The sequence below is a fragment of the Oncorhynchus gorbuscha genome, linkage group LG01, assembly GCF_021184085.1.
Source record: "Oncorhynchus gorbuscha isolate QuinsamMale2020 ecotype Even-year linkage group LG01, OgorEven_v1.0, whole genome shotgun sequence".
Classification (NCBI taxonomy): Eukaryota; Metazoa; Chordata; class Actinopteri; order Salmoniformes; family Salmonidae; genus Oncorhynchus; species Oncorhynchus gorbuscha.
Window position 1 is genome coordinate 93,395,127 of NC_060173.1, and position 22,883 is coordinate 93,418,009.

General features: G+C 41.5%; 1 protein-coding gene across 3 annotated transcripts in view; it reads right to left on the minus strand.

Moving 5' to 3' along the window:
• Positions 1 to 4,684: 4,684 nt before the first annotated feature.
• Positions 4,685 to 22,883, minus strand: part of LOC124046237 (M-phase phosphoprotein 8-like) — a 44,004-nt gene continuing 25,805 nt past the window's right edge. Inside the window, exons 8-14 of one of the 3 annotated variants that reach the window (XM_046366397.1) lie at positions 9,132 to 9,272; positions 8,913 to 8,999; positions 8,558 to 8,712; positions 6,571 to 6,728; positions 6,323 to 6,447; positions 6,110 to 6,193; positions 4,685 to 5,924 (exon numbers count right to left, since the gene is read on the minus strand). In XM_046366397.1, the coding sequence (XP_046222353.1) occupies positions 5,883 to 5,924; positions 6,110 to 6,193; positions 6,323 to 6,447; positions 6,571 to 6,728; positions 8,558 to 8,712; positions 8,913 to 8,999; positions 9,132 to 9,272 (792 nt within the window). In that variant the 3' untranslated portion in view covers positions 4,685 to 5,882. Of the gene's footprint in view, positions 5,925 to 6,109; positions 6,194 to 6,322; positions 6,448 to 6,570; positions 6,729 to 8,557; positions 8,713 to 8,912; positions 9,000 to 9,131; positions 9,273 to 17,524; positions 19,639 to 19,878; positions 22,226 to 22,883 lie in introns of those variants that run through there. The other 2 variants (XR_006840983.1, XM_046366385.1) reach the window with 2 other exon arrangements.

Consider the following 22,883-nt stretch of genomic DNA (forward strand, 5'->3'; position numbering starts at 1 on the left):
CATTGAAATGGTACAAGACATTCAGATATAAATATATTGTGTAGAACAGTGTTTCCCAAACTTTTTATAGTCCAGATCCCCTTCAAACATTCAACCTCCAGCTGTGTACCCCCTCTAGCACCAGGGTCAGCGCACCTTCAAATGTTGTTTTTTGCCATCATTGTAAGCCTGCTATACACACACTATACGATACATTTATTAAACATAAGAATGAGTGTGAGTTTTTGTCAAAACCTGGCTCGTGGGAAGTGACATAGAGCTCTTATTGGACCACACAAATAATGATATAATAATAAACAATAATTTTGCTCTTTATTTAACCATCTTACATATAAAAGCTTATTTGTTCATTGAAAATTGTGAATAACTCACCACAGGTTAATGAGAAGGGTATGCTTGAAAGGATGCACATAACTCTGCAATGTTGGGTAGTGTCTCAGTCTAAGATCATTTTTCACACACAGTCTGTGCCTGTATTTAGTTTTCATGCTAGTGAGGCCCGAGAATCCACTCTCACATAGGTACTGGTTGCAAAGGGCATCAGTGTCTTAACAGCGCGATTTGCCAAGGCAGGATACTCTGAGCGCAGCCAAATGTAGAAATCTGTCAGTGGCTTCTGATTAAATTCAATTTTTACAGAACCGCTTGTTGCAATTTCGATGAGGTTCTCTTGTTCAGATATCAGTAAGTGGACTGGAGGCAGGGCATGAAAGAGATAAGGAATCCAGTTGTTTGTTTAATCCGTTTCGGGAAAGTACCTGAGTGAGTACCCAACTCACTCAGGTGCTTCACTATAGCACATATGATATTCATTGTCCATAAGCTTGAGTTAATTTGCACACAAAAAAATCATACAATGATGGAAAGACCTATGTGTTGTCCTTGTTTATGCAGATAAAGAGCTCCAACTTCTTAATCATAGCCTCAATTTTGTAGCCTTAATCATAGCCTCAAACATCACCCAGATAGGACAGTCGTGTGAGAAACTCGTCATCATGCAAGTGGTCAGACAAGTGAAAATTATGGTCAGTAAAGAAAACTTTAAGCTTGTCTCTCAATAAAAAAAGTGTCAATACTTTGCCCCTTGATAACAAGCACTCTTTTGTAAGTTGTAAAAGCGTTCCATGGTCGCTGCCCATATCATTGCATAGTGCAGAAAATACACAAGAGTTCAGGGTCCTTGCTTTAACAAAGTTAACCATTTTTCCAAAACGTCTTTCAAGTTGTCAGGCATTCCCTTGGCAGCAAGAGCCTCTCGGTGGATGCTGCAGTGTATCCAAGTGGCGTTGGGAGCAGCTGTTGGCACGCACATTACCACTCCACTATGTCTCCCTGTCATGGCTTTTGTGCCATCAATCCAAATACCAACACATCTTGACCACCAAAGTACATTTGATGTCACAAAGCTGTCCAGTATTTTAAAAATATCCTCTTATTGTCCTGGTTTCCAGTGGGTTGCAGAAGAGGATGTCTTCCTTAATTGACCCCCCATAAACGTAACGGATATATACCAGGAGCTATGCCTTGCCTGCCACGTCTGCGTCGTGAAACCGTGTTGTTTGATGAAGGCATTGTCTGTATAGATTTTTTGGCCTTTACCCCCAGCATTGTCCCAGCCATATTTGCGGTAGCAGGAAGAATTAAGTCCTCCACAATAGTATGGGGCTTGCCTGTCCTAGCCACTCGGTAGCTCACCATATAAGACGCTTCTAGCCCCTTGTTATTAATGGTACCGGTTGTTTTTATACTTTCATTTTTTAAACCATTTATCCATTTTCAAGCAAACGGAATGAGCAGCAGCTACATTTGGCTACATACGGACTGTTAGTGGAATTCCTGCAAGAGTGTAACGGTTCATGTGATTGGATGTTAATTGTTTTACAAGGCTACCACATTTTTGACATTGTGCTGTTATTTCTCTGAACACTAGATGGTTTAAGTGTATTTTCGGCAGTGAAACGAGGCTACTCAGGGGAGAAAAAAACCTCACCCAAATGTATAGCCCGTTTGGAAAATATAAATGGACTGTTTGAAAATGTGAAAACATTTTTTTTTAAACGAACAAATAAAAAAAAAAAAATGTGAAGCAAAATTTGATTTGGCGTACCCCCGACGGCATTGCGTGTTCCCCTGGGGAATACCTGGTGTAGAACATACTATTTTCTGTCCTTGAATCCTGTCAAGTCTATACATTACATTAGAATCCTGTGTCAACTCTATACATAAAATTTCATCTTACTGAAATGTCAAGCCAACACCTTAACCGTTACACCAAGTGGTTTGACCCTCTTGATGTACTAGGCTAGGTACAAACGTTTCTGAAAGTGAGCCAGTGTCTCCCTTTGGGAGAACGTGTCCCCACACTTCTCTATATCAAGTCCCTCATGTGTACCAGCCTCTTGGATGCTCTCATGGGTGCCATCCCACTTCTGACACCAGTGTAGCTAATTCGGGTGGTAGCTCCTACCATGCAGGTATAGCCTACATAATGAGATTATTATGGACAAAGATCAAGATTATTTTTATTTGTCAAACAGTAGCAAAGCATCGATCATCATGTCACCAGAATAAGATATCTATTGGAAAGCAGCATCAAGCTCATCACCTTGCACTTTATCCACCCTGTAAAGTTCATCATAACTTATTTCATCTGTAACATCATAAACTGCATGCTTTCCTGAGCCGTAGCCTAGTGGTTAAGAATAAATGAAAGGTTGCTTGTTTGAACCCCGAACCACCTAGGTGAACAATTTGGCTGTGCCCTTGAGCAAGACACTTAACCCTTATTTCTCTTGGATAAGAGCGTCTGCTAAATGACGTAAATGAAAACATGTTGTAAGGGGAAGACCACACGTCGTCACGTGACCTCAAGTTTACTTCAATATGATGGTTATTATATCAATATTTGCACATTAAAAGCATTACCACTGACATTTCTCATAGAATTCATTTTACTGACACAAAAATATCCCACCTCATCTAGCGTATTTTGTTTCCTCACATTTGGAAAGTTTACCGACAAAATTGCTGTTTCCATCAGGCCTGTCCTGACATTTATTATTCGACATGTATTTTACTGGCATAAAAATTTCCATCAAATTGACTTGTGGATAAAAGGCTGTACATGATGACCCAGTGCACATAAAAACACCTTTTGAAATACTTGCGCATATTTCTCGCATAATTAATTTTACAGACACAAAAAGATCACATATTGTCTAACATATTTATTTTTGTCAACATTTGTAAAGTTTAAAAAGGTTGGATGGAAACCTGGTTAATTAGACAATATTTGCATGTGGCACACCTTTTCGTCTCATTAAATGCTTTGAATATTTGTACATGTACAATTTATAGTTGGTTTGAGGTTATTAAGTGATTGAAATTTGGAGCGATTGGAATGTGAACATATTGTCTCATGTACATTGTGTAATATACAGACAATCCCTAACTAGCCCCAAAGGGATATTCATAGTTAACCCAAATTTACCATGGCATTCCGACTGAGTGCAGCAGCACTCCGAATTGATGATTAATTGTGTGCTGCCAGCTGTGGGGAGGATTGAAACAAACCAAAACTTAATTTATGTTGTGCTGCCATTTTGGACGAGACGAACTAAGATCAAAACTATCATATTTACACTTTGTAGTCAATTTTGACAGTAGAATAAATGTTTGACTCATATCGATGCCACATAGGTGCTTTTCTAAATGAAAATGTTTTTTTTTTATGGGAAGTTGCTCTTTAAGATTTGCAGAGCTATGACTCCACTGGCTCAGGCCATGAACGTAGCTATCTGGGATCCTTTGGACATCCCCACCCCATTGAAGTTTAAATGTAAAATGGGTAGGGGGTAAAGGTTAGGGACGTCCCAAGTATTCCCGATAGCACTTACCATCTTAGCCATCCGCCCATCAAACACACAACAATTCATTGCTTGAAGACAGCTTGTGTCAATTAAAGAACATAGGATTTTATACCTGCAGCAACACTAGTGGATAATGCTAGAAATACTGGAAAAAGCAAAGTGCCTAAAAAGCATGTCCCCTACTAAGGCACTACTCTTTTCTGTTTCCATGCCTACAGTACCATACATTATGGCCTTGAAGAAATTTCATAGGTCTGAGAAAACCAGATATACAAACTGTGTACTTGTAATGGTATGAGCTTTCCCCTTTGTGGGGTAAACAGAAACAATTGTTCTCATGTTAGGGGCTTTCCATTGCCGACTTGCCATTCAGGAAATAAAGAACATTCTTGTTCCGTTTGTCTGACAGCTGGTAGTTGGCTGACTTCGCAACATCTTACATTCCCATTCTGTTTTCAGTCATTTATGAATATTATATGAAAACATGTATATTTAATTTATCATAGAGACAGACTCGTGGTGTCAGATGTCAGCGAAAACATCATGCCGGTAGACACCATAGACAGAAATAAAATCTTACTATTTTCTGGAACTAAGCCTAGTCTTCAGCATAATTTAATGTTGGAACCTGTTCCTGATCTTCTCACTGACACTACACCAACTAGCAGATGTGTGTGTGTGTTAGCCAGGGTTCTTGGGTACTTGTAACCAGGATGGGTTATAGAGTTCATATGGAGATTCTTGTAAAATGGCAGTGTTTGAAGTAAAACTGAATGTATCAACATTAGACAAACAAAGACAATGTCAGACAAATGTTGACAGACCAGTAATGTAATTCAATTACATAAAGACAATGGACAAATCTACAGAAAAAACTACCGACATGTTTATCCTTCTGTGAATTATACCCCATTTTACTTTGTTGCCACAGTTTGCACAGCAGTTGACAAAAAAGGGGAAATTATTTAAATGATGTGGCTATTAAGGCAGAAGGAATCCTCAAATGAATTCCAACATCTTATAAAAACAAGAATGGCAATCCCTATTCATATTACAGTAGATGTTTATCCTATATTTATCATACGTCTATAATGGCATGGCATAGCCAGGATGTGCTCTGCATTATCGTCATTGCAACAACTTCAACTACAAGTGATCTGGATGTCTATTTTGTTCCAGTAGTTAAAATCATGCATTCTAGAAAGCTCTTATGTAGTTTTAGACAAAATAATTCATCAGAATTTGTTTCCTTTAATCCCAAGAAACAGGATTCCACACTTAAGGAGTCATGTTAGACCTTTAGTAAATTAACATCTGAAGCGTCTTGTACTGTACATACTAGAATTTAACCCACTCAAACAGTGGTAAAGGTGCCTAAATCAACAATAATAATTCAAATGTATGACACCCCACATGTATGTGTATGTACAGACCATAAAATTTAGACAACTCCAGAAAGGCAAAATTTACAAAAATTCTATTCAAAAATATAAAAATGTCTAAAATGGTATAATTGAGCAAAGCATTAACTTGGTCCAAAGTATCTTCATTCACTCCTTGCCTGCGATGCCATCAAGAGCACCCAGGTCCCAAACAAAACATCAGGATATTGTCCCCCTAAACACACATCTGTTAGACTATTAATTGCAAACACATAAATAGACATGATTGAACAGGGTTGAGATGCTGTTCTTGTCCTTTAATCCTATGCCAGAGAGACAGTCTCTCAAACTCTGGGTGGATGCTGAATGTCCAACAACTTTATCTGAAGGTAGACTGGAGTGGCTCAAACTGTTCTCCATGTTGTGATTGCACACACACACACACACACACACACACACACACACACACACACACACACACACACACACACACACACACACACACACACACACACACACACACACACACACACACACACACACACACACACACACACACACACACACACAAATCATGCGCAATCTTCCATGCTGTGCTTTGTGAACTCTGAAACTAGGCAGGTGCTACATATCACTGTAGCTGAACACGGAATGCACAGATGAGAAGCTTCACCTGGGGAGAGAAAGAGTCCATCAATCAAATGTATTGATAAAATGTAATTGATCAACAACTTGTCAGAGCCCCTCTCACCATGGCCATAGGTTACTCTGCTGGTGGGTGTGTGTGTGTGTGTGTGTGTGTGTGTGTGTGTGTGTGTGTGTGTGTGTGTGTGTGTGTGTGTGTGTGTGTGTGTGTACCTTGGCTGTAGGTGACTCTGCCAGGCGAATGAAGAGTTTGTTGATGCCTGGCACTGGGCTGAATGAGTAGATGAAGTGACTATCCTGTGGGATGTAATTGAAAGAGGAAAAGATAAATGACCTGACTCAGTCACCTTCCAGGTAGAACAGAACACCAGCCCTTTACTCCAAATCTCTAGACCTGGAGTATTCCTGATCTAGAGTGACACTCACCAGGAAAATAGGCAGCTGGAACTTGTCGTTGAGTACCACTGCGTGGACGCTGCAGGGCCCACACAGCCTGGCTGTGATCTCACTCAGGAAGTTAGCATGGAAGATGAAGAGCAGGATGCCTGAGCCTGGATGGAGAGAGAGGGAGGGAGGAGAAGGGGAGACACATTTAGTTGGGATGAAATGCTTTCCCTAAACACTACCCAGACAGTGTGTGGAGGGGATTTGCACCATTTGTGCGTGTATCCTACCCTCTCCAGGTGTGTGAGGCGATAGTTTGTAGGCAAACTCCAGGGAGAAGTCTGGACCCTCACACAGTCTGTGACACGCCAAAGGGAACACTGGCTCCAGCAGGGCCAGCCGAGTCTCAAAGTACGTCCGGATAGTGTTCTCTGCCACATTTGACAACCTGAGTGTGTGTGTGATTGAGGGAGAGAATGTGTGAGAGAAAGAAAAAAATATTTGTATTTGTGTGTGTAACCAGCGTCACTGTGCTGCTAACAGTATGTGAGGATAGGATCTTAACTCCGTTACATACAGGTAACTAACAAAATTATAGAAACACTTGAGAAAATGAGGGACACAAAGTATATTGAAAGCAGGTGCTTACACACACACAGTTCCTGAGTTAATCCCATAATGCTTAGGGTCATGTCAAAAAATGCTGGGCAGGTCATTATTTTGGCTACCATGGCAATGCCCCCATAGGATGACAATGCCTCCATCCACAAGGTATGATTGGAAACAATGAAAATGATGTAAACCATATGCCATGGCCATCTCAGTCACCACATCTCAACTCAATTGAACACTTATAGGAGATTTTGGAGTGGCAACTGAGACAGCGTTTTCCACCATTAATGACTGTTGAGGGAGTGCGCGTGCCTGAGCACGCTTAGAAGTACTTGGCCTGCTGCGCTGAAATGTAGGAAAGTGTTTTTTAACATCATTGTGAATGGTATTTTAAAAACTATAGTACCACACAGCAAGCAACTTGAAAAATCTTTACAACAATCTTTCCCTCGATAATCACTATTCCTCGGTGTGCAAGAGCAATGGAAGTCATAGTCCTACTGCTGTATTTGCCTATAGGCTATGAGTTCCATGCGCTAATTTCTTTAGCCGCCAATGGATCACGGTGTATCAATGTATTCATATGGCAGAGGCTGCTGAGCTCACATTATTTGACTTTTAAATTTAATATTTTTATTATATGAATTCAGATTTTTATGATTAACCATGTGACAATGATTTTGAGAAACAAAAATGTTATTATTGAAATTAAACTGTTTCACAAAAATCACAACTGACACGCAGAACGGTATAAATGGTAGGATAAATTGTAACCTCCCCGAAACTTGAAACTCGCGTGCTGCCTATGAAATCTTTATAAAATAATTGCCTCCACATTTCCATGGTCGGATTTTGCCTATAGGCTACTGACTGAAGCAAAGTAAGACATGCCTCATAATATGAAATAAAACATTTAGGTTTCAAAATGCATACAGCCTCCAGCTCACATGGTAAAGTGGTGGCAAACCTGTTGCCTGTACTTGACTTGTGAATGGGAAGGACGTAATCAAAAACCAGTTGAGAACAAAAAAATAGTAGCTCCTTTTAATCGCGCAACAAAACTGTTTTTAACACGCAATTGCGTTTACAATTGTTGCACTATAAAAATCACGTTTTACTCCAGCAGCAATCAGCTGAGGAGCTGAAATCCCAGCAACAAAATCCCGGCAACAAAAAAAAGTTACTGTATGCTGTGTGCCTGTGATATTTATTCAATACAACTAAGGTACTTGATGACTAATGAAAATTAACAGGCCAATTTAATTCCACTAAATTATGCAGACTAACCTATAGACCAATAAGCATGATGGTTAAATATACTTACATCAACTGGTATTTCCATCAATAAATAAAAAGCATTATTTTGCAATGGGATTTTTTTTCTCACTGTCATTTTCACGAACAACATTTTTATTTATTGGCTTTTCATTTTTTATTGGGGGGCAAAAGCCATCAATTGCTGCTAACCCTGTTTTAGACAGTTGTAGAATCTATGCAAAGGTGCATTGAAGCTGTTCTAGCTTGTGGTGGACCAAAGCCCTATCAAGACACAATGTTGGCCTTTCCTTCATTGAGTCAGTTAGCTGTATATACTTTATACAAACCAATTCATATATGTTTACAAAGAGCGAGTGAGAGTGTGTGTGACGTTGCAGTAACACTCACATGCTGATGTGGTCCTCGATGAGCTCATACACCAGCAGGTTGTTGCTGACCTTGGCGAAGTGCATGGCCGTATTCTTGTGTTTGGACAGGATGTTGCAGTCGGCTCCGTACTCCAGTAGGAGGCGCACCACATCAGCATTACCCCTCTTGCATGCCTACAGAACCAAGGCTACTGGTAATGAACTATAGCGATAAGTCTGTCACACAACTTTAGCAGAGATGAGGCTATTCACAAAAAGGGGTCATTGACAAGGTTCATCTCTGTGCTTTAGGGGTGATGTTGCGTTCTAATTAAAAACACAGCATTTATCTTCACCTCCCCCATTTCCCCCTTATTTTTTCTCCTCCCCCGTACCTTCATCAGGGCCGTCTCTCCTCCCAGTGTCTGAGCGTTGACGTAGGACCCTGCCTCCAGGAGGATAGCAACTGTGGTCAGGAAGTTCTGAAATGATAAATGAAAAGGATAGCGGGTTAAGTTAGTAAACATTGCAGAACCGACATTTAACATACAAACAAGGGGAATGTATGTGTGTACTTGTAATAAGGTGGTTTAAACCAGTCTGTCCTGTGTTACCTTCTCTGCAGCGTGCATTAGGGCAGTGGTGCCGTTCTTCTGCCGTCCGTTCCCCTTCACCCCCTTCTTTATCAGCAGCCTCAGGATGTCATCCTGTCCCCCTGCTGCTGCCAACATACTCAGGGACATACCACTGGAGTCCTGTGGGAGGCAACAGACACACAAACTCCTTCATTACTGAGGACCAAAGCTTTTCAAAGCCTCTGGTAGCAAATACTATGGGGAGGGGGGCAGCAATCCAAATGTATCTGTATAATTATTTAAATAATTAAGGGAGTTCACTTTATTGAAAGTTAAAGGAGAATCTCTTTTCTTTTGGCACGTGATAGAAGGGTCCAATTGTTTTTTTTTTACGAGGATGAGGAAGTGAATTGTTGGTTGGAGAAGGTCTCTCGAAAATAAAAAATAAGTGTCAAACCTTCTATAACATTCCATTTACATAAAAAAACAAGAGATTTGGTTCTAAAAAGAAAGCGAACTTCTACTTTATGCATATAGACTTACCTAGGTGTTGTCTTTTCATCCAAAAGGGTTTTAAGTTCATAAAAACATCATTAAATCTTAAAAGCGGTTTTCCATAATTGTTAATGGTAAAGTTCTAAATCCCTGTTGGAAGACTAATGGACAAGTAGACCCTACGAATATTCGGACAACTGAAAGAACATGTCTTGCAGCTTAAGAAGTTTACGTCAAGTAACAATTTATTAACCAAGCAAATATAGTATCTTAGATTACACACAATGAACACCAGGGGGTAACGAAAGGCAGCTTGATAACAAATACATGTTGGTGAAAAAAAAACAATTTAAACATCTTTAGACAGTAAATAGTGGGGTGTGGTTGAAACCCCTGATTATTTTTCAGTTAACACCTAACAGAGCTGTTTCAGTTATAACATGAACTGATAACTAAACTAAGCCATTTATTTACATGATTCTTTCATGAACCTTGGTCCTTTCAATAGTAATGAAATAATATAATAATAATAGTAGTCAAGTGGATTAAATAAGAGAAGCAACAGCTATCAAACCCTATACAACTTAGTCTGTTTAAATTAGTGTTGAGGAACATAAAACTGCTGTGAAATCAATATGGTTAAGACAGTAGTGAATAATAGCAACATTAATATAAAATGTTGAAAGGTTTATAGTTTGACAAGTAATAAAACAAGTAGATGGACAGCTAAAGCCTAATAAACCACATCAAATTTAGTACAAGAGGAATAGGTTGTGTGATTCTCCTTAACCAATTCCACATGCAGAATGAATGAACTGTTTCCAATCCACAAAGTACATTTCAGTTACTTATCAATTGTAACTGAGTGGATTGGAGAACCGAAAACTGCCTCAAATTGGATGAAAAGTCAACTAACTTTAGTGAACATTACAGTAAAGTTACTAGTGGCTGTAAACAAGACTTTGGTTTAGGAACCATGTTACAGCCCCCACAAAAAGGGATGGCCATTGAAAAGTCTACCCGTCCTTGCCAAACCAATTAGCCATCACTCAAGCTGCATCCGGATTCTCCACACTTCTTTCAAAGACTTTATTTGCACACTTCCAGTCACTTTGGGAGAAGGGTGGACAATCTGGATGCAGTCATAACTGGGCCCTTTGCTAGGATACGTCACTGACCTTGCCTGGTGCACAGATTTTTTCCCTTTCAGAACCTTTCAAATGGTCCTCAAGCGCAAACTCTGACCACCTGGCAAGCCTCAACAGTGCCTTTTCACCAAAGCAACTCGCCAGGACTGAGATGGCTCACTGTGTCATGCAGCTGGGGGAATCTGGCTTAGTAAAGAAAATAAATAACATCTAGATGCAAATATAAACAAAAACAAGGAAGATTGTAATTACTGATAAAACTCAATGCTTGGAAAAAATATAAACATGAAGTTGTTGGTCCCATGTTTCATGAGTGGAAATAAAAGAACCCTGAAATTTTCAATATGCTCAAAAAGCTTATTTCTCTCCAATATTGTGCACCAATTTGATTAAATCCCTGTTAGTGAGCATTTCTCCTTTGCCATGATAATCCATGCAGCTGACAGGTGTGGCACATCAAGAATATGATTAAATAGCATGATCATTACACGGGTGCACCTTGTGCTGGGGACAATAAAAGGCCACTAAAATGTAGAGTTTTGTTTCACAACACAATGTCACAGATTAAGTTTTGAGGGAGCGTGCAATTGGTATGTTGACTGCAGGAATGTCCACCAGAGCGGTTGACAGATAATTAAAACTACATCTCTCTACCATAAGCCAAATCCATTGTCATTTTAGAGAATTTGACAGTACATCAAACCGGCCTCACAACCGCAAACAACGTGATTGGCGTCGTGTGCTCGAGCGGTTTGCTGATGTCAATGTTGTGAAGATCCTGACGAGATCCTGAGGCACATTGTCGTGCCATTCATCCGCTGCCATTAGCTCAGGTCTCAGCATGATAATGAACGGCCCCATGTCGCAAGGTTCTGTACACAATTCCTGGAAGCTAAAAATGTCCCAGTTCCTCCATGGCCTGCATACTCAGACATGTCTCCAATTGAGCCTGTTTGGGATGCTCTGGATTGACGTGTGTACGACAGCGTGTTCCAATTCCCGCCAATAGTGGGACACATTCCACAGACCATAATCAACAGCCTGATCAACTGTAGGGAAGGAGATGTCACGCTGCATGAGGCACATGGTGGTCAAACCATATACTGACTGGTTTTCTGATCCACACCCCTACTTTTCTTTAAGGTATCTGTGACCAACAGATGCAGATCTGTATTCCCAGTCATGTGAAATCCATAGATTAGGGCCAAATTAATTGACTTCAATAGAATGATTTCCTTTTATGAACTATAACTGATAAATATTTGAAATTGTTGCATTTATATCTTCGTTCAGTACATATAAAAATAACTACTGATACATATCGGTAGCTAGGAATACTAACTAACGTTAATGACGAGTAAAATATCCATGATAAACTCATCCATGCTTCAAAAGCAATTGAATATGGATAGTGTATGTGCCATGTATTTATAACTCATTTATAATACTTAAACATTTTCAAAAGGAGCTGGTGGTCTGGGTCTTCATCTGAAGATACTAATTCAAGAACAGCCAAAGAAACATTCGTAATGTATTTGGTGGATTTTAAGCAGCTCAAACCATACTCTTAGCTGGGCACAAATGTAGTACGTAAACCCCGGGCTCCAGACTTACATTTGTCAACTGGTGGCACTGGTGCCACTAACTTTTTCAGTTGGTGGCACAAGCCCATAATTTGGTCTCACCCCCCCCAAAAAATGCATTTTATAAAGTCAGTCATAGTGTTTTATTAAGACGTGTAATAGACTACAGAGATGCTATGCAAGATATACAGTCCATTTGGAAAGTACTCAGGGCCCTTGACTTTTTCCATATTTTGTTACGTTACAGCCTTATTTTAAAATGGATTAAATATTTTTTTAAAACTCAGCAATACACAATACTCCATAGTGAAAATTGTGGAAACAGATTTTTAGAAATGTTAGTAAATGTATTAAAAATAAAAAACAGAAATACCTTATTTACGTAAGTATTCAGACTCTTTGCTATGAGACGAAATTGAGCACAGGTGCATCCTGTTTCCATTGATCATCCTCAAGATGTTTCTACAACAGTTGACAGTGCATGTCAGAGCAAAAACCAAGAGGCCGAAGGAATTGTCTGTAGAGCTCCGAGATGGGATTGTGTCGGGGCACAGATCTGGGGAAGTGTACCAAAAAAATGTCTGCAGCATTGAAGGTCCCCAAGAACACGATTTGAAAAGGCAACACTCCAACATGAACTTTCAACTGTAGGACCTTATATAGACAGGTGTGTGCCTTTCCAAAACATGTCCAATCAATTGAATTTACCACAGGTGGACTCCAATAAAGTTGTAGAAACATCAAGGATGATCAATGGAAACAGGATGCACCTGAGCTCAATTTCCATTTACGTAAATAAGGTATTCCTGTTTGTTTCCCTTCAATTTAAAAACATTTCTAAAAAACAGTTTTTGCTTTGTCATTATGGGTTATTGTACGTAGATTTATGAGGAAAATGTTTCATTTCATCCACTTTAGAAAAAGGTTGTAATGTAACAAAATGGGGGAAAAAGTCAAGGTGTCTGAATACTGGGCTCCCGAGTGGCACAGCGGTCTAAGGCACTGCATCTCAGTGCTAGAAGTGTCACTACAGACACCCTGGTTCGAATCCAGGCTGTATCACTTCCAGCCGTGATTGGGAGTCCATTGGGAGGCGCACAATTGGCCCAGCGGCGTCCGGGGTAGGCCGTCATTGTAAATAAGAATTTGTTAGTTATTAACTGACTTGCCCAGTTAAATAAAGGTTAAATAAAATAAAACAGCTCAATAGCCAATGTTCATTTTGTGCACCGCTCCGTATCGCAAAGCCATATCAAATCGCTTGTTTGTAAAATAGTTGCTCCAGAGCTAAATATTGAGAAATAAAAATGATACCTACAGACAGGGACTACGGTAGTTGCTTCCAATGCTGTGTTTTTATCGCAATTGCATTTGGAAATGTTATATAATGAGAAACAATCTTTTTCTCCCAGAGAGGAGAGCGGTTTGCTCATCACATCAGCAGTCCCCAGTGAAAAAAAGTACTTCTGGCGCCGACAGAGATGGCCGCCTCGCTTCGCGTTCCTAGGAAACTATGCAGTTTTTATTTTATTTCTTACATTAGTACCCCAGGTCATCTTAGGTTTCATTACATACAGCCGAGAAGAACTACTGAATATAAGATCAGCGTCAACTCACCATCAGTACGACCAAGAATATGTTTTCCACAACGCGGATCCTGTGTTCTGCCTTACAAACAGGACAACGGAATGGATCGCGTGCAGCGACCCAAAAAAACGACTCAGAAAAAGAGGGAAACGTAGAGGTCTTTTGGTCAGACTCCGGACAAGGGCACATCGCGCACCACTCCCCAGCATTCTTCTTGCCAATGTCCAGTCTCTTGACAACAAGATTGATGAAATCCGGGCAAGGGTAGCATTCCAGAGGGACATCAGAGACTGCAACGTTCTCTGCTTCACGGAAACATGGCTTACTGGGAAGACGCTATCCGATGCGGTGCAGCCAACGGGTTTCTCCACGCATCGCGCCGACAGAAACAAACATCTTTCTGGTAAGAAGAGTGGCGGGGGCGTATGCCTCATGACTAACGAGACATGGTGTGATGAAAGAAACATACAGGAACTCAAATCCTTCTGTTCACCTGATTTAGAATTCCTCACAATCAAATGTAGACCGCATTATCTTCCAAGAGAATTCTCTTCGATTATAATCACAGCCATATATATCCCCCCCCAAGCAGACACATCGATGGCTCTGAACGAACTTTATTTAACTCTTTGCAAACTGGAAACCATTTATCCGGAGGCTGCATTCATTGTAGCTGGGGATTTTAACAAAGCTAATCTGAAAACAAGACTCCCTAAATTTTATCAGCATATCGATTGCACAACCAGGGGTGGTGAAACCTTGGATCATTGTTACTCTAACTTCCGCGACGCATATAAGGCCCCGCCCCGCCCCCCTTTCGGAAAAGCTGACCATGACTCCATTTTGTTGATCCTTGCCTACAGGCAGAAACTAAAACAAGAGGCTCCCACGCTGAGGTCTGTCCAACGCTGGTCCGACCAAGCGGACTCCACACTCCAAGATTGCTTCCATCACGTGAACTGGGACATGTTTCGTATTGCGTCAGATAAAAATATTGACGAATACGCTGATTCGGTGTGCGAGTTCATTAGAACTTGCGTTGAAGATGCCGTTCCCATAGCAACGATAAAAACATTCCCTAACCAGAAACCGTGGATTGATGGCAGCATTCGTGTGAAACTGAAAGCGCGAACCACTGCTTTTAATCAGGGCAAGGTGTCTGGGAACATGACCGAATACAAACAGTGCAGCTATTCCCTCCGCAAGGCTATTAAACAAGCTAAGCGTCAGTACAGAGACAAAGTAGAATCTCAATTCAACGGCTCAGACACAAGAGGCATGTGGCAGGGTCTACAGTCAATCACGGACTACAAGAAGAAACCCAGCCCAGTCACGGACCAGGATGTCTTGCTCCCAGGCAGACTAAATAACTTTTTTTTGCCCGCTTTGAGGACAATACAGTGCCACTGACACGGCCTCCAACAAAAACATGCGGTCTCTCCTTCACTGCAGCCGAGGTGAGTAAGACATTTAAACGTGTTAACCGTCGCAAGGCTGCAGGCCCAGACGGCATCCCCAGCCGCGCCCTCAGAGAATGCGCAGACCAGCTGGCCGGTGTGTTTACGGACATATTCAATCAATCCCTATACCAGTCTGCTGTTCCCACATGCTTCAAGAGGGCCACCATTGTTCCTGTTCCCAAGAAAGCTAAGGTAACTGAGCTAAACGACTACCGCCCCCGTAGCACTCACTTCCGTCATCATGAAGTGTTTTGAGAGACTAGTCAAGGACCATATCACCTCCACCCTACCTGACACCCTAGACCCACTCCAATTTGCTTACCGCCCAAATAGGTCCACAGACGATGCAATCTCAACCACACTGCACACTGCCCTAACCCACCTGGACAAGAGGAATACCTATGTGAGAATGCTGTTCATCAACTACAGCTCGGCATTCAACACCATAGTACCCTCCAAGCTCGTCATCAAGCTCGAGACCCTGGGTCTCGACCCCGCCCTGTGCAACTGGGTACTGGACTTCCTGACGGGCCGCCCCCAGGTGGTGAGGGTAGGCAACATCTCCTCCCCGCTGATCCTCAACACGGGGGCCCCACAAGGGTGCGTTCTGAGCCCTCTCCTGTACTCCCTGTTCACCCACGACTTCGTGGCCACGCACAACTCCAACTCAATCATCAAGTTTGCGGACGACACAACAGTGGTAGGCTTGATTACCAACAACGACGAGACGGCCTACAGGGAGGAGGTGAGGGCCCTCGGAGTGTGGTGTCAGGAAAATAACCTCACACTCAACGTCAACAAAACTAAGTAGATGATTGTGGACTTCAGGAAACAGCAGAGGGAACACCCCCCTATCCACATCGATGGAACAGTAGTGGAGAGGGTAGCAAGTTTTAAGTTCCTCGGCATACATATCAAAGACAAACTGAATTGGTCCACTCACACTGACAGCGTCGTGAAGAAGGCGCAGCAGCGCCTCTTCAACCTCAGGAGGCTGAAGAAATTCGGCTTGTCACCAAAAGCACTCACAAACTTCTACAGATGCACAATCGAGAGCATCCTGGCGGGCTGTATCACTGCCTGGTACGGCAACTGCTCCGCCCTCAACCGTAATGCTCTCCAGAGGGCAGTGAGGTCTGCACAACGCATCACCGGGGGCAAACTACCTGCCCTCCAGGACACCTACACCACCCGATGTTACAGGAAGGCCATAAAGATCATCAAGGACATCAACCACCCGAGCCACTGCCTGTTCACCCCGCTATCATCCAGAAGGCGAGGTCAGTACAGGTGCATCAAAGCTGGGACCGAGAGACTGAAAAACAGCTTCTATCTCAAGGCCATCAGACTGTTAAACAGCCACCACTAACATTGAGTGGCTGCTGCCAACACACTGTCATTGACACTGACCCAACTCCAGCCACTCTAATAAGGGGAATTGATGGGAAATTATGTAAATATATCACTAGCCACTTTAAACAATGCTACCTTATATAATGTTACTTACCCTACATTATTCATCTCATATGCATACGTATATACTGTACTCTACATCATCGACTGCATCCTTATGTAATACATGTATCACTAGCCACTTTAACTATGCCACTTTGTTTACTTTGTCTACATACTCATCTCATATGTATATACTGTACTCGATACCATCTACTGTATGCTGCTCTGTACCATCACTCATTCATATATCCTTATGTACATATTCTTTATCCCCTTACACTGTGTATAAGACAGTAGTTTTGGAATTGTTAGTTAGATTACTTGTTGGTTATCACTGCATTGTCGGAACTAGAAGCACAAGCATTTCGCTACACTCGCATTAACATCTGCTAACCATGTGTATGTGACAAATACAATTTGATTTGATTTGAAATAGGCAGAGGGACAGACGTTCACATTACAGGAATCATGAGGATATTGCTCTTTACAGTTTGACCAAATCATGGTTTTAGCTGCCCCAAAAAATAGGAAGGTTTGAGTGAGGTGACAATGTAGAATGTGCAGCTCGCACCGATGCGATCATGTTTTTTTTCTTGCACAGCCAAGTCAAATGGTTGCAAAATGCGACTAAATGGTCAGTCTGGAGTCATGAAACCCGTTCATACCGCACATCTACTAAAAATAACCTGCTAAATTCCCAGGTATGCTGGTCAGTTGCTTTAACTCAAAACCTAACCTACACATATACATTAGCTACACATACAACGGTACAGGCAAGAATACACATAAGATTTTATACATCTGGATCCAGATCCATTTGATGAAAGTAACGGATAACAGTAATGTGATCAAAAAAGTATGGTCATCAGATTAACTGTCTAGGTTTGCACTACTTTTTCCCTCTATGAAGAAAACAAAACATTCACTGTACTTGGTACATAGTTATCTATGCATGTGGAGCATATATTTCAGTCAGTTATCTTGGGCATTTCTATGCAACATGGGTCTTACAGAAACATGGGGTAAGTTTGGATTCCGAAAGTGCGTCCATGAGCCTTGTTGCTGTTGCTGACCCAGAAGATTCAGTTTGACAGATTTTATATAAAAGGATAATTGGAATTGTTAAATATACCTTTTTTAGTTTGAGTCCATCTTTACTTGCCTCCTCTCGCCATGATTGCAAATGTGAGACCTTTACCAAAGGACTTTGAGTTTTGGCGCCACATAATACACTGTGCCAAGGACATTTTACAATTCAAAAGAAGTTCTGAAAATTCCCTTATCGACTGAACAAGTTCATGCATAATGTCACTATGTAGTTGCTACAGATACTTCAATTAATAAAGTAGGTAGTGGTATGGTTCAAATTCTACTTAATTCTTGCTTTATGTCATAAAGTGAGATCAGTGAGCCAGGATGGTCAGATTAAATCAAAAGCAATAATTTTCTCCTTTCTCCATCCTTGCTTACCTTGAACCCTGGGAGGTTCTAGTTCAAGGTAATCACAAGGACAGATAAACAGGAGGCTCTTCTGGAAGTCCCAACGGCACCCCTGATTTCTGATGCACCCCTGGATTCTGTTGCACCCCTGGATCCTGTGTATATGGACTTGGTTTCTCATGGTCCATGTTTTGTTTGCCTGAACTATGCCTCCTGCACATAGTCTTTAATGTGTTATGCACATAGTTTTTTACATCTTTCCATGTCCTGCCTTGCAGAGCTGGTTCAGCTGCAAGACATGCATCACATTCCTTTTTACCTGGAATCTTCATCAGTTTAGTGAAGTCTCCTAGCTGCCGCCTGATCGCAGCCTGAGCCTCATTACTCCATATCTTTGGTTTCCTTGGTGTTGCCACAGGACCTGCCTCTTGACCCTGTTCAGGTACTGTCATTGTTCCACCAACCCAGTCCTTAGCACTCTTAGCCTCTATTGTTTCTTTTTGTTTCTTTGCCAATCCTTTCTTTGTCTGTTTTGTGGGGTCCACTCTTGTAAGGCCATTCTTTCGTTTTATAGATTTTACTGTGTTGTGCACATAGTTTTTGATGTCCCTCCATGTCCTGTCTCTTAGAGCTGGTTCATTGTGCAGGCAAACTTCACAGTCCCGTTTACCTGGAACCTCCATCATTGAGATAAAGTGTCCCATCTGACGGTTCACCGCAGCCTTAGCTGCATCACTCCACATCCTCTGTTTCCACACTGTGCCCACCTTATCTGTCCCCACAGGAACTGCACCCGCAGGCACTGCCCCGACAGGAAGTGTCTGTGTTGGAAGCGTCTGGGCAGGAAGTGTATGCGCATGAAGTGTTGGTATAATAACTGTACGTGCTGGAAGTGTTTGAGCTGGAAGTGTCTGCGCAGCATATGTTCCAGCAGGATATGACCTCACAGGATTCATCCCTGAAGAAAATGATCTAGCAGGAGATGAGAGGTCATAAGGACTTGCAGGACATGCATTTGCAAGTTGTGTTTTTTCAGTACATGACCTTGCATCATGAGTCTCTGCTAGGTATGTCCCTGAAGCATATGAAGCTACTTGATAGGTCTCTGCAGGATGTGTCACAGTAGGATATGAAATTGCAGGATTTATCCCGGTAGGATATGCCCTCGCAGAATCTGTCCCTGCAGAACATGACCTCGGAGAATGTGATCCTGAAGGATATGACTTCGAAGGATATGTCCCAGCATGATATGACCTTAAAGGCTGTGACCCTACAGTATATGACTTCGCTGAATATGTCCCTGTAGGATATGATGACCCAGTGGGATATGTGCCAGAAGGATATGTCCTTGCAGAATCTGTCCCTGCTGGATATGTCCCTATGAAATTAATACATACAGAAGAAAAGGATTCATGAATGTGCCATTATTATATAGTGTTTAGAGGAACAGAGCAAATACTATAGAGTAATAAGTTGCAAGCTTCTCAAAAAATGTAGATCTAGCAAAAATGGAAAATGGCACCCAACATCTTTAATTGGGATTTTTTGACTGAACATTTAACCCTTGAAACTAAATGAAAATGTTGTCCAAATACTATCCAAAGCAACAGATACTCACCATATGTAGGTGAAACAATCCTTTCCTCAGATGGTCCTGGAATTACCACTGGAACCTGATCCATTGCAAGCAGCAATTTGCTGATTTCTGCTAGATGTGCTGCGTTTTCAGACAGTCTGTAGTACTCTTTGTGGACCTGGGTGTCATGTCCCAATAATTTTGCCACCTGATCCAATTCACTTTCATTTAAGTTCAGTATTTGGCAATGGATAGCAACCTCTTTCCTCACTGTAGCATGGATCAGACTTTCAGGATTCTTTGCATTACACGCACGTCCAAATTTCCTCAAACAGTCGGACCCTCTGACGTAGCTTGCTGCATCGGGGCTCCTTGCAAAGACATAAGGGTTGTCCTTTGACACACCAACTTTGTCTCGGTTTGCAATTAGGATCTCAAGAGATGAGATCATCCTCGCCGTTAGTAGGACCGGCATTGTTCTACCATTTTTGCCTTCTATTTCCACCCTGGTTAATTTGTCGTCACCAAGCTCCTGTTCCAGCCTTGAGAGGCTATTGAAAATGTCTGCACTAGCTGGAGATTTCTTTCTGTTTGTGTATGTTTCCAACAACATTTTCGCAACCTCTCCTGTCCTTTTTCTGTTGAAGAGAGCTATTTCGGCAAGAAGAGTTTCATTGAGCTTTTTCCAGACAGCGTTGGTGGGGCTCTCGAGCAATTCTCTCTTTGCTGTGTCCTCTGCAACCTTCAGAAACTTCTGAAGTTTAATCAAATCCTCAGTTAGTGAAGTCACATCAACTTCATCACACTGAGGGACATCACTCAGGGACAGACCGGAAAAACAGTTATTCCAATTGTTTTCAAGCAGCTCAATGAACCTTTTGGCTTGTGCCTCTGCCTCACGGTCCTCTGTCATACGACTCTCCCCAAAAGCTATTTCAGTAGCTCTTTTCAAGGAATAGCCAATCTTTAAAGCAAGAGATGGGGTCTTGTACCTGTCAGAGGTAGGGTCATGACCACTCATTTTCCTGGCAGCATGAACGGCCAATTTAAATTTGGATGGTACACATACCTCATGCAGATATTGGACACCACAGTCCATCTCATTTACAGTAAGTACAAATCTAGCCAATTCCCTCATTTTTGAACTAATATAAGTAAACTGTGACTTGGCATGGCCATGCTTTGCAGATAATGCATTGCCATATTTACATATCAGGGGATCATTTTTGATGTGGCATTGAATGTCATCTTGATTCATATTGTGTATTATTTCTTCACACCCTCCAGTAGAGTAGACAGGCAGTGGAAGAAGTCGAGAGGACGCAGCCTGGACCCGCACTCTTTTTCCTCCCCTCTTTTCATCTTGTCCTTTTCTGGCTTTACATGAGCCCTCATGCTTCCATAAATCTATTTTGTTGAAAAAAGCTAAGCAGTATTGGCAGGGAAGGTAGTCCCGCACAGAAACACCATTGTAAGAGGGTCTTTTCTTTGTGACAATTTCTCCATCTCCACTTTGAAGAACTTCCAAGTTGTGTAGATAGTTGCCTTTGTTACGGAGTTGGTCAAGCAAGAGAGACCTGATTTTGGAGAGTTTGGGGAAGCTGATAGCATGAGCGACAGCTGCTTCTTCCGCGTGCATCCTTTCTAAATGTCTTGCAATTTTGTGGTGTGGTTCATTGCAATACAGGCAGAAGTACTTTTTGTCCCATTTTCTTTTACCGTCATCTGTCATACTACATGTGCTGACTGTCATTTTTGTGCTAGAACGTAAGTTTGACCTCGTACCTTTCCGTGGCACACATTTTTTGCGGCAAGGTTTTTTAGCTTGTGAGGTTTTTTGAAGGGACTGCTCAGATTCATTATTATTGCAGGAGCTTTCTGCTTTAGATGGAAGAGGATCTGACCCACTTGGGACATTTGAATCCAGTCTTTGTCCTTCTACCTCATCACCTGAACTGTTCTCGTCGTCACTTGAACTGCTCTCTTCAGCACAATTCTTTATGTCACATAAAGCTCTCTCCATGTCACATAAAGTCTTCACCACATCACATGAAGTATTCTCTTCATTGCGTGAAGGATTCTCTTCATTGCGTGAAGGATTCTCTTCATTGCGTGAAGGATTCTCTTCATTGCGTGAAGGATTCTCTTCATTGCGTGAAGGATTCTCTTCATTGCGTGAAGGATTCTCTTCATTGCGTGAAGGATTCTCTTCATTGCGTGAAGGATTCTCTTGCTTGTGTAAATGATGCCCTTTGTATAGAGGACTCCTCTCACGGTGAGGATTATCTGCTGCACATGAAGGCCTCTCTTCATTATCACTTAAACTCTTCTTTTCCTCATTTAAATGCTTCTCTTTACCACTTAAACTCTTCTGTTCAACAGTGCATGCCTGTAAAAGAACAAGTAAACGTAAGATTCATAAGACCTTATGATGCATTTTGTTTAAAATGTATGAAAAGTGGGACGTAAAACTTGGGGGGAAAAAGCACAAGTAGCTTCAAAGCTTTAGCAAGTTAGTATTTAACTTTTGGCAAAGAGAAATTTGGTTAACTATACTATCATACTAGACATCTGGGGTCCTCTGACCTGTTTCATATGGGTGAAAACAACATAGTATTGCTCATTAAAAACACACGTGCGGTACACATTGTGAGTCATTCAAATGATTGCCTAGGAGCACCTCAACAATGCTCTCAAACTTTAATCACAGTCAAACGAGAATCAATACAATGGTTACACAGCACCAAACCGTGTAGACTTTGAATTCTTCCATAATAAAAACCACATGTGACTCATTCAAGGAACAGTTTATGGCTTTATTGTATTAAGCAGCGAACTACACCGTTTTCACATTGTAAATATGTCTGACGAGGAATTAATATTGTGATGTCAGATGAGATGCTACATGGAGACCATGAAGGTACAGAAAAGAAAAATGCCATGCAACTAGGCCTACATTTAGCCAGTGACTTTATTTCTAATTCTCCAGATATTCTGTATTTTGTAAATGGTGGGTGATTTGTGTGTGTTTTCACAAATAAGACCGG